Below are 12,262 nucleotides of genomic sequence, written 5' to 3'. Positions count from 1 at the left end.
GCATATGCAACATAAGAAAGACTCTTTCTTTTTCGTTTCATGCGATTTAGTAATGCAGGTGCTTGGGTCGGTTGGTAAAGTGAAAGTAGAACTGCATTTTAATTGAAGCAGGATGCTATTCCTACTGTTTTTCGTAGGAACTGTGTCCTTGGCATTCTTTATGACATCAACTCTTGGATATACAATATTTACTGGGTATGAACATTTCTTTGTCGACTTCGTCTTTTCGTTGTTGAGGATATGTGGACATATTTTATACATAACTATTGGCTTTCTCTTTGAATTGTTAAATCAACTTGTTTCTGTGGTAATCTCAATTTTTCCGTACGTTTGGAAAATTGTGACTATAGTTATATCATTTTTAATCTGGGTTGGACGGCAAGTTTTGAAAGGAATATTTGGCACAGGCAATGTTTTCCTTACTGCAATTAGCTGGGTGTTTTGTTTGTGCATTTTCTGTTTGTGGACTGAAAGGCTTTTTGCAAGTGTAACTTCAAATGAAGTTGATGACAACAACAGAAATATGATCAGAGAAGTTAATAGAAGAATGGAATATGAAAATCAGGAGAATGAAAACGAAGAGAATAGCATTGAGGAGGCGGAAATTAACATGGCGACGGAGGACAATGATAGAAATACAGTTCGTGAATTAGAGCACAGACAAACTGGCCAAGGTTTACTTAACAGAGAACCGACTGGTACTGCAGTGTTCCATGGAGAACGCCTAATAGTGCGACTTCCAGAAACAACCAGGAAAGCTGTCAAATGTATTCAAATCAAAGGGAATGAAGGACGTGATAGTTCCGACACAGAATCTTATGGAAGTAGATGTAGTTCAGATGAAGAGTTGGATGAAGTACATGGTAGTCAGAATCAATCTAGAAATAGTTCAACTATTTTTAGAAGGAGACGGAGGAGGAGAAGTGACAGCATTGAGGACTCCATGTGTGTGGTCTGCTTTGACTCGCCAAGAAATACAGCAGTTTTTCCATGTGGACATTTACAGTTTTGTACTCAATGTGTGGCGAGTGTGATGAGAGAAAGAAAATGTTGTCCTGTCTGTCAGTTGGCCATTGAAGAATACAGAAAAGTGTATCTATAGAAGTGTGCTATTTAATTTTCTGGGAATGATGATTATTAACATCGAAAGAAACACACACGTCATTGAAGAGAACTTCTCTTAGTGAAAGTTTGGATATTTATTTGAGAGCACATAGGTAGATGCAATTATAAACTCATTTAAATTCAATGTGATGCAGACATTTTATTTTATTTTTTTTTTATTAATCTTTTGTTACATTTGTATATTTTTAAAAAAAAAAACACCATTGTTTTCTTTTGTAATATTTTTATTCATTCACAGTTTTAATGTTTTTTCTTTGGGAGTCTTCCACTGGATAGACCGCTCGAGAATTCAGAAATTGCTTGTGAGGAGAAGGAAGGTGTTTTGAAACCACTTTTTTCAGAACCAAACCTGAAACATACACAAGGAAGATATTGATAAAGATAATATGTAGGACCAAAAAAGTATTACATACATACACAGCTCAAAATTAAACCTCTTATTATAATAAATGATTAAAATACATTGTAGCACCTTCATAAATCATTTACATTTTACCCTGTTGTAACATGAAGTAACATTTTTCATTACATTCTTCAACTGTCATTACAAGTCATAACATCATATTCCTGAGATCAAACCTGTACAAATCAAGGAGCTTTTTTTTTTTATTGTTGTATTTTTTTTATTCCATATATTTTGTTTTATTTGTTTTACAAAACAGCTCATGGGAGCTGTCCAGCAATATTGGATATATTAAGTTACAAAATACTGATCAAGTTAATTTTATGTTGACCATCATTTACAATGTATAGCTTTACAATGTTTCGATGTTTGTTGCGAAAAAATAAACCGATATAAAACCACAAACCTGTCTTGTCTAGACTGTTTTTTCTTGCTGAATGTTTTAGGTTTTCCTCTTTTATCGTTTATGTTGCTGGGTGCCTCCCGCAAGCCAAAGCTTTTGGCTAGATGGCCCAGATGGAGGTTTCTGACATGGAAAATTGTCTTCAGATCAGAGGGGTATGTTGCATAGGCTCTCACAAAGGACTGGAAGGCTGTGGAAATGAATTAAGTGTATAGAAGCTTGTAATTTTTTAATCAGAGAATATGTTTCCACAACTGATATACACTATAAAGCAAATAAGAAGTTTCAAAAAAAATTATGAAAATGAAAAGTTTGTGTCTGATGTGTAGATGTTTTATTTGATTGTTATGGAGTTTCAGAGTTTTAATTAGTAGATAAAGGACAAATTCTTTTTAACTTTCAGATGAAAAACTGAAATAATAAAATTATTTTTATATACCAATTACATGTATGTACCTTTTTTAGCCATTTCTGACATTTCTTTGTCTTCTACCACAAAATTCTCAAAGCAGTTTTGAATATATGTGGCACATTCCTCGTACGTTTTTGGTGGCATCCTCTGAAAATGTTGAATATTTATCTAACTGTTTAAATTGTAATAATAAAAAGTTGTGCTTGATAAGATAAGAATACTAGAGAGCTTGTTTCACCACTCAATAATTACATTTTAACACATTTTCCAGAATTTTTTGGTTGACCCCTTTGATACATTAAAATAAGATGGTCAATCTACCCATTATAGATACCAGTACATAAGCATGATAGGAAAATTCTCAAGTATAATAAATCTTAATAACTTTTCTAAACAAATTTCAACCACATTTATATATTTAACATAAAGAAAAGTTTTCCTATTTCCGTTCATGATTTCATAAGAAGGGCATAGTTACCTTTCTGTCTGAATCCGATACCATGTCTTGAACTGCTATTATTAATGTCTTCAATATGTCGGCCATGTTGATTTCTTCCATACTGTAAAATTATCGATAATTTTTTTCAGGAACATTAGATTTACATAATCACTAAAATGGCACTTCATATTTACATGTAAGGGTTCACAACATTTATGGTAAAGAATCTAAAATCAGCACAAAGTGGTTCAATCTTTGAAGATAAAATATTCTTGTACCTATACAAGTTTCTAAACAAAAATTCACAGTACAAGTACCTTATTCCATGACCTGAGAGGGATTTCAGGTACTCTACTTCAGCTGGCATAATGAACAGAAGAGCGTGGCCTTGTTTCCCTACCCTGGCGGTCCGCCCCACTCTGTGGACATAGTCTTGTACTGCCCCAGGGGTGGTATACTGAACAATCCACCTCACATCCGGTAAATCCAGACCCCGAGAGGCTACATTCTGCACAACAAAATCAATACATTGTATTGTCAAAGAACAAATCATTGAACTTGATTCACATGGACCACCTTTATTTAGTTTTCTTTATCTATTCTTGGTTTTAAATTTTATCTCATGCATGCGGGTTCCTAAAGCACTTCTAATAAAAATAATTTTAAAATGAACTCCTAATTTGCAACAATTAATCCTTCCACATTAATTTTCCATTGGGTAATTCTGAATAATGACTGGTATATACGGTATGTGGTAGAGTCAAGTATATGGCATTCCTACTAGCTCTGGCTAGTGGGTTAACCCTTTAGCTCGATCGGTAGAGTGCTGGACTGGCATACCAGAGGACCCAGGTTCTAAACCCCAGCAGAGGCAAGTGTTTCTGTTACATATAGACATATAGTAGATATACAATACGTACTGTACAGAACAGGACTCCAGTCTTGGCAGAACTAAACTCTTGGTATACCTTGGTTCTTTCCTGCAAAAAAAAAAAAATTAAATTTTGAAATGAAGGCTTCACATTTATACAAAGGAATACTCTTTACATTTTGTGATGATATCCCACATGATGTTCACCATAGGTTCATGTCTTCTGTTGAAAAATCTCTACATTGTAATATTCATTATCCTAATGATGTTTGACAGATATCATGACAGTTTTTTATTTTGTACTTTTTTCCTTTATGCTGAGTTCCCTGTTCTGGTTGTCTAATAATAGTCCATAAGGAATCCCTGCATTCTATGGTTTGCACTGAATTCTTGGTACAGTAAAACATGGTTATAACAAAGTGCCAAGGACAGTTGATTTTGCTTTGTTAAAACTGAAATTCGTTATAGTCGTCCAAGTTTACAACTTGTTATATAGTCGCAAGGAATGAAAATCATTTTGCTGTATGCGTCAATTCATTATAAGCGTGTTTTACTGTACATGTATTCTGTGGATTCTGGTGTATCCATGCATATGCATGGAGCTCTCTAAAAGTGTATAATTGTACATCCACAACATGTCCTTATGCAACTCTTTCTAAATTCATACCATCTTTTCAATGTTCCTAATCAATTCATAAATCCAACCATGTCCCTTTTAAGAGAAGTTATAACATCTTCTTATTTGCCTCTGTGCAGCTCTATAGGGTTTCATACACTATCTAAAGAGGTACCGATATGTACCTTCTGAGGCATCTCTCCGTGCAGTTTGAAGAAGTCGACGTCTCCCTCCTCGGCTAGGTTAGGATTGTCCTCTGCCTCCTCTCCACCAAAGAAGTGCTTCATCAACTTGTAGTGGAACTCCACTGAGTCTTGAGTGGACAAAAACACCACCATTTTCCCTGGACTTGTCATCATCTTAAAGTCAAAATGCTTCATTTGATCATCACATCTCTCAGCTGTTACTGTATACAGGAAAATATTCATCCCCGTTTTATTTTTGCAACTTTGCCCTTATTGTCAGTTTACAAATTTAAGACTGGGAGAATTCTTATGTCTCAAACCATCTTTCTTTATTTACAACTTTGTCTGGGCAAATTCAAGACGGGGCAAAACTGTGTTCAAGTGAAAAGGGGCAAAAATAACAGGGCAAAAATAACCCTCTATACAGTATTGCTGGCATCTTAAAAGTTTTCATATCTGGGAGAATATGATTAACTAGCAAGTTCTAAGAAATGTTACTTTAATATCACTTAGTATTTATCACTTTTTTCATTATTTGTAATTTTTTCATAAACAAATAATATACCATGTAATACAGAATGTTATACACGCACCCTGAAAAGGATAATTGTTCAAAATGGTATGTTTTTTAAGAAATTTGTTCAAAGTGATAGTTTGTCCATTTGCACTGATTTACATGTAATATATGTAGGTATGAAGCCTACCTTCATTTTCAGGAGGATGAATGCAGTCAGGGTCACCAGCCTTAGCTTACATGGAGTGATCACAAAACTCTGTCGCAGTTTCTCCGGAACCACAAAGTTCTCATTCTTCTGTGTTTTGCTGGATTCAGAGTTACTTTGTGAATTTTCTTCCTCTGCATTGGACACATCAATTCTAAGTGGATCTGTCAGAGACATACCTGCCAACCTCTCTACACCTGTCCATGTAACAGCAATGTTTAGGTAACTGATGAAATATACCCGGTAATCATAAACTTTTCTTTTCTTTAGATTATGTTGCAGATAATGCAATCTTGATACAAGTTGTTTTAGATATGCCTTATTCAAAAACAGAATTTACCTTCCGACAATGTAGCAGAGAGAAGCACGGTTTGTCTGTGACTTTCTGTGTCTAGGGCACTGATGATTTCTCCAACATCCTTCTCATATCCAAGATCTAACAACCTAAAGTGGACATCAATTTAAATAAACGAATACATGCAATGCATACTTTTTGTAGCAATTCTCAAACAATCTGATGGTTATACAATATACCAAGTAATAAACTTTGATCTATAAAATATAATATGATAATAACAAATAATTATGTGGATCAATAAATTTTGTCTAAAAATTTATTTCCAAAGTTAAAATGTTGGTTTGTCGTATTCTTTTTCTTAGTAACATATGTATATTCCAGTGTGCATTGTGTCTGAATGTTCCATTTGTTTCCAACAGTGTTAGATATTTTAAATTCAGATGTATCAATGTTAAGTTAAAAAAAAATTTCAAACATCTCTCTCTCCGCAGCACTGTTAAAGTTTACTTTGTGGTCGCGCCGACCAGACAGTACGGGAAATGTTAACTATGGCATCATACAAAACATCAAGTCGTCAAAAATGCAAATAAATAAAGTAATTTCCTATTGTTATGGATACGAAAACATTCAAATACATTAAAAATTATCTATGTGTTCAACTTTGTAGTCAAATAAGTCCAACAATGATAAATAAACAACTGACTGATCGCGGTGCACTTGTCGATGTGACATCATACTGTAAATTTTGACGCATATTTTGTGTAGAGAGAGGCGGATCAATCAATTTTTTAACATGGAAAAATGCATTTTATAAATGAACAGAGCATGATCTTAAAACAATTATTATACCATTAAATCCTATCTATTATGCCTGCTTTGATTCGACATAGAGAGTGTATTATTTCTATTCTAGTGTTACAAGTTCGATGTGTTTGACAGCGGGAAGCCTATTTAAATCTGCTTTTTACAAGGGCATACACTTAACAGCCGATCATTAAGGAAATGTTTAATTTATCCAAAAGTGTTGCAGCTTTTATGAAATCTATAGAATGAATTAATAAATACGTAAAATATTAAGTGAAAGTCATATAAATTCTTACCGGAGCTCATTTCTTCGATATTTATTTTAATAAATAAAGATGAACTCTATGCAAAGCAGTAGCACTTTTCAGAATCTACCAGAAGAGTAAATCATCAATAAAATTTTTAATTCAAATAAGGGTATGCCCTTGTAATATTGAAATTTGTTTATGACCTCCATTCAGGAGAATTATCAACATATGTCACATGACTATGAATTCAGGGGACCACGCTAAGTGTCATACAAAGTAGCATTTACTACACTGTTTCATTTACCGGGGTAATATCATATTTATATCATGATAATATAACTTTACATAAATATTTTGTAATAAGAGATGCATCGTTTTATGTACGTTTAAATCCACTTTAACCATGCTGCCTGCCTCTCTCTCTCTCTCTCTCTCTCTCTCTCTCTCTCTCTCTCTCTCTCTCTCTCTCTCTCATATCTATAGAGTAAACTTGCCTGTCTGCTTCATCCAACACCAGCCATTTGACCTTACTCAGACTAAGACTATTTGTGTTCCTGATGTGGTCCAACAAGCGCCCAGGTGTACACACCAGAATATTCATCCCCTTCCTGAGTCTGGCTTTTTCTGATTTACGTTTTTCACCTCCCATCAAGCATCCTGGCACCACCCACTGGAAAGGCTAAAATATAGATTCCAAAATAATTAATACATCTAAAAGCAAAACTGACAGGACGTACAGTACAGATAATTTGGTTTTCACTTGCATGTACATGTATTTCATGATATGTCTTGCTGTTAAACAATTATTCTGTGATGGAAATTTTATTTTTTACTTACATTTACCAGTCTCTTGAATGTTTCAAAACACTGAATGACTAACTGAAATAAAATGGAAAAGTGATATCAGTGAAAAAAAAATTGTCATTTTAAGGAGATAGATCTTGAAAATTGCCTTGATTTTAGACTTACCTCCCTTGTTGGAACAATGACAAGTGCTAAAACTCCGTCCATTCTGGATATCTTTGGTGTGAGGCTCTGTAGATGTTGAACTACTGGTACAGCAAAGGTAAGAGTCTTACCTGCTCAGGTGAAAATAGAGAAGTAACTTTGTCATAAAGGTTTGATTGTGAGAGAGTACGAATCCTACGTACTTTAATGTCTCATTATTAATGACCTCATAGAATGAAAAAAAGAGGCCTACAAAAAATCTTTGTTTTTGATTAGATAAAAATACATACAATGGCACTGATAGTGTTTACTTGTTTATGAAGGGAAGAATGATAAAAATTTGGTTGCTTGTTAATTCAGCAGGTAATCAGCAGATGACGGGTAATGCTAGTCTTTTACATGTATTTTATTCTTCATCCATCCATGCATTGTCCTTTTCTCCTTTAATACTACAGTATATGTATGCACTCTTCTCACGGTGCCCAGAAGTCTCTATAATTACAGGTAAATACATGTAGGTGTATGACCCACCTGAGCCGGTCTGTGACTTGACCATGACATCACGACCACTGAGTAGATGGGGGATTGCTCGCTGCTGAACCGTTGTCATCTGTGTTATCTGGAACCTCTCCTCCAGATTCGTAATCTGAAAACATATACACGGATGTAAAACTCCTTAACTTGTTTACCCAAACTATTCTATTCTGGTTGTAGGCAGTGTCTACTAAACTGAATATGCATATAAGAGCAAATATAAAGAAATGCACTAAATTAAAACTATATTAATGGGTAACTTTTTCAAAATAGATTTTCTGCTAAAATTGTATACACCACCGGTAAATATAATGGTTTTATAGTACTGGTACTCATTTTTATTTACACAAACATATAACTTTTAATCAAATGTTCTAAAAAAAAATTATTTTTTTTAGAAACAATAATCAACATTTGTTGAGAGAGTTGTGTGAGAAAGAAGAAACAAGGAATTTATTGATTCACTGATTACTTGATACCATAAAAGGATGTAGATCTAAGTCTTTAAAATCTTTTGATGAAAATATTTCTTCTGTTTTCTTTGACACAACAGACCTAAAATAAATTAAAAAACCTTGAATATACAAAAATAACACTCCTTAAAAGAAGCTCATATTAAGCATAAGAATTCCATATATTTCCAAACTGATCTCTTACAAAGAAAGTTTACTGTACTGCAAGATACAATAAAGACATTTTTTTTGTTAATAAAAAAATGACAAAACAAAATGAAACAGTATTTTAAGCCTTATGAGTAATTTAAACATTATGATTATTGCCAAGAACAAATATATTCATTCAACCTATTTATATTATTAAACCAAAAATAAAAATGACAACCTAACAAACTGATGTAAAAGCACACCTTTCAACAGATGGAATTTCAGGGTTGAACCTAAATAGAGAAGAAATGAACACTTTGTTTTCATGTCTTTCCTTCTTATGTGGCACCTCGGTTGAGTCTTCAGTCTGCTTCCTTTTCAAATGGGGCGAAACCCCAGCGCTGCTTTTAGAGGGAGAATCATCTCTTATTTTCTTTCTGTAAGACTCACTAGATTTTTCTTCCTCAGTAATCTGTGAAGATTTTTCACTTTGAGAGTTTTTAGACTTATCTTTTTCTAATCTAGACGTGGTCTTCTCTTGCTTTCTCTGTTTGATTCGTGTTCCCTGTGGGAAAAAAAATTAAAGGTGAGTAGGATTCTACCAAAAGTAGATCACATCAGAGGGTTCAGTTTTATGTTGTAGTGCCACTTGGAGAAAGGAGTTTTAGCATTTATAATTCAGCAAATCTTTAAATAATATTTTTACACAAATCTGATTGAAATTGAATCCCTTGATCACTACACAAGAAATCATGTAACATAGTTTTAAAGCCAGATGTCATTTAAATATTTTCATGTTAATCGCTTATTACATAACATATTTCTTTTACTTCAATCACTCCCTACAACCATGCTATTTTTAGAACTGTTTGTATATACCTGTTCACTACGAAAGAGTGATGACCTTTTGTTTATACCCCATCACCCATTAGGAGTGATGGTCAATATTTATATATAGGGAGATTATTATCAAACAGAAGTTCAAATATGGATAATTATTATAATGTTTGGACATACTATGTGAAATATTGGGATAACCATTAATAAACTTTAAACTTGTACTTTATACCAAGAATGGTTTACTGAAGGATTAGATAATTATAATGTGATCAGATATATGGATTAACAGAATTCTGCGCTGGTCACCAGCCACTCCATGGTGCTACAATCACGTCACAATGTGATTATGTGAATATGGTGAAGTGATTGAGTGCGAGTCAAAGAATCTGATTTTGATCTGAATGGATCAACATAATTCTGTATTATAATCATTATCAGAAAATGCCAAAGAAAAAAATAAATAGTATGTAAAGAAAAATAGCAGGTAGATTAACGTTTAACTGTGCGGTTGATTGGATAACTATAAAGTAATATCAGTTGTTGATCTGGTCTAAAATATGGATTTAACAGTTGAATTTAGTTGAAACTTTTTCAGTGTACTGTTCGTCTTTGAATAAAGAAACTTACCCTTTTCTTGCTGTATGATTGCTTTCGTTTAGTGGTTTTTTCATCTCCAACAAAGAAATTGAGCTGTAGTGAATCTTCCGCAGACATTTCACATTGAATGATAGAGCAAGACTGTTACATCAAACACATGCTTTTTCTGTTTACAAGGTATACCTTCTCTGTCTTCTATATGAAGAGTTCCCACAAAAGGGTGATAACTCTAATATTTTAGAAATTAGAAAGGGGGGGGGGGGGGGGGGTATTAAATGATCACGATGTAACGGTTGTTCAATACTACATAATAGGGTTACATCCATAAGTAAAAATAAAAAGACAATTAATCAAAAGGTTTATCAACGTTTTATCTGAGGGAGCACACAAAAATTTCAATTATATGCATTAATTATTATTTTTAAAAAATGCACTTATAAAATATATATAACTATACTTGTTTCCTATCACATTGGAGGATCCAGAGGGGGGGTTCCGGGGGTCGGAACCCCCCCCCCCCCTTTCTCTGGGACATATGAATTTATTTATTTTTTTTGAAAACTTGTGATGCCCAATTAAAGGCATTTTCCCCATTTATAATATAAATACTGTAATTATCTCAAATAAATCTTTTAAAATTGCTTATTTAAAGAATTTCTTACAACGCACCGTAATTTACATTTATTTCTTATATGAAAAAAAACCCTAACGATCTTTTTATCGAAAAAAGTACTCCCCGTCAGCATCCGGTGTTCACTTCCATGAGTAAACATGTGGAAAATAAAAAAATAAGCAGTATCGCTAACAAAAACACAGATTTATGATAACATCTAAAATGTATTTTCTGCTCTTTTTAAAAAAAAATCGATTATAGTTCATACAGTTTTGAACTGACAAGCCATCGAGTAAGACGACGTTCAAGTATGAGTACATATGCTTTCAAATGTATTGTTTAGTTAATTAACTTGATTATGATATAAAAGTTTAACTTCGTTTCGAAAAATACAAAGAAAATTACATGACGCGCTTATGCTATTTTTCTGGAATGCTAACTACCTTCGTACCCATATGAAACACAAAAGAAAGCCTTTTTTTCTGTTTTGTTTCAAAAAATCGGAAATTATGTTACAAAAATACAGTGTAAGGGGTTTATACATGTATGTAAATCATTATGAAAATGCACAACTTTTCAAAACTTTCCTGAATTTGATCGCATCTGTACTAGTGCCGCACGTCAAGTTCCCTGGGACGAATACTGCCTGTACAATTGTATAACACATGTTCCATTTATTCAGCAGATAAACTATCCCCATTTTTTGTCATATCCTATCATTTAGACCTTTATTTAAGAAGGAAATTGATAGAAATCAAAATCGATAAATAGTTCAGAATTTAAACATCAAAGACATAAAAAAAAAATCATTTTTATAATAACTTGTCGTAATTAGTCTGAATTATCTTTTGTTTCTTAGTGTTTATTTCTATTAAGCATAGACGCAAATTTTCATTGCTAGAGACTTGTTTTTTTTTTGTAAGGCTAGAAATTATGCAAATCTTCCTTACCTAAACCAAAACGCTCAATAATGCAGTGCACTCTGATATCAAAATAGATATGAAATAGATATTGACGAGATAAATGTTTATTAAATTTACGCACGGAAAACGTCCAGAAGGCCTTGTTTATTGACAAATAATGAATTTTGCACGTATTGATTTTCATCAATTGGAACCCCCCCCCCCCTTTCCAAATTGCTGGATCCGCCTCTGTATCATATCACGGGTTCTATGGTATCACGGTATTTCTGTTAACGTACTGTATAGTAGCACGCGCTGAAAATGACATTTTGACGTCGATATTTTTATACATTGTAAACAGAGGCGTGCTGAACATCATTTAGATTTTTTGACAAGATGATTTTACTACCGCGATATCATAGGACCGGTGTAACGAAGAATTTTGACCCGGGTTGAAAATTGAACCGGGGGTCATTTTACAAAGTGTTGAATAAAGACCCTAATCCGTTGAATTTTGATCATGAAACCGGTTCAAAATTCAACAGCAAAGAAGCACAAATTAACGAATCAATATTTATAACTTGAGTTTATTCAATTAAAAATTATCAGTGTTTAAATATATCTAATAACTATTTTATTCATAATAAACTTTTCGCGTATTGCTGTTTTGTGTGATATCTATACTTAAAAAAAGATGTTT

At 33.2% G+C, this 12,262-nt stretch overlaps 2 protein-coding genes across 2 annotated transcripts; one reads left to right on the top strand and one right to left on the bottom strand.

The window, feature by feature from the left end:
• The first annotated feature begins 65 nt into the window (after positions 1-65).
• Positions 66-1,179, top strand: LOC128156300 (E3 ubiquitin-protein ligase cblA-like). Its single transcript, XM_052818380.1, has one exon. The coding sequence runs from the start codon at positions 113-115 to the stop codon at positions 1,100-1,102; it is 990 nt and encodes a 329-aa protein (XP_052674340.1). The 5' UTR covers positions 66-112; the 3' UTR covers positions 1,103-1,179.
• Positions 1,180-1,317: 138 nt separating this feature from the next.
• LOC128156299 (probable ATP-dependent RNA helicase DDX31) lies at positions 1,318-10,228 on the bottom strand. The gene is made up of 16 exons (XM_052818379.1): positions 10,078-10,228; positions 8,874-9,175; positions 8,488-8,563; positions 8,006-8,120; positions 7,496-7,605; positions 7,364-7,405; positions 7,021-7,205; positions 5,517-5,620; positions 5,159-5,373; positions 4,455-4,628; positions 3,703-3,762; positions 3,100-3,290; positions 2,822-2,903; positions 2,388-2,490; positions 1,935-2,121; positions 1,318-1,474 (listed from the first exon to the last, which is right to left on the bottom strand). Exons 1-16 carry the CDS (start codon positions 10,162-10,164, stop codon positions 1,366-1,368), a joined length of 2,142 nt encoding a protein of 713 aa, XP_052674339.1. The 5' UTR covers positions 10,165-10,228; the 3' UTR covers positions 1,318-1,365.
• Between the last annotated feature and the right edge of the window lie 2,034 nt (positions 10,229-12,262).

Source organism: Crassostrea angulata, chromosome 7 (assembly GCF_025612915.1).
Source record: "Crassostrea angulata isolate pt1a10 chromosome 7, ASM2561291v2, whole genome shotgun sequence".
Classification (NCBI taxonomy): domain Eukaryota; kingdom Metazoa; phylum Mollusca; class Bivalvia; order Ostreida; family Ostreidae; genus Magallana; species Magallana angulata.
Note: the sequence above shows the minus strand (reverse complement) of the source record. Positions and strands in the feature narration are given on the sequence as shown.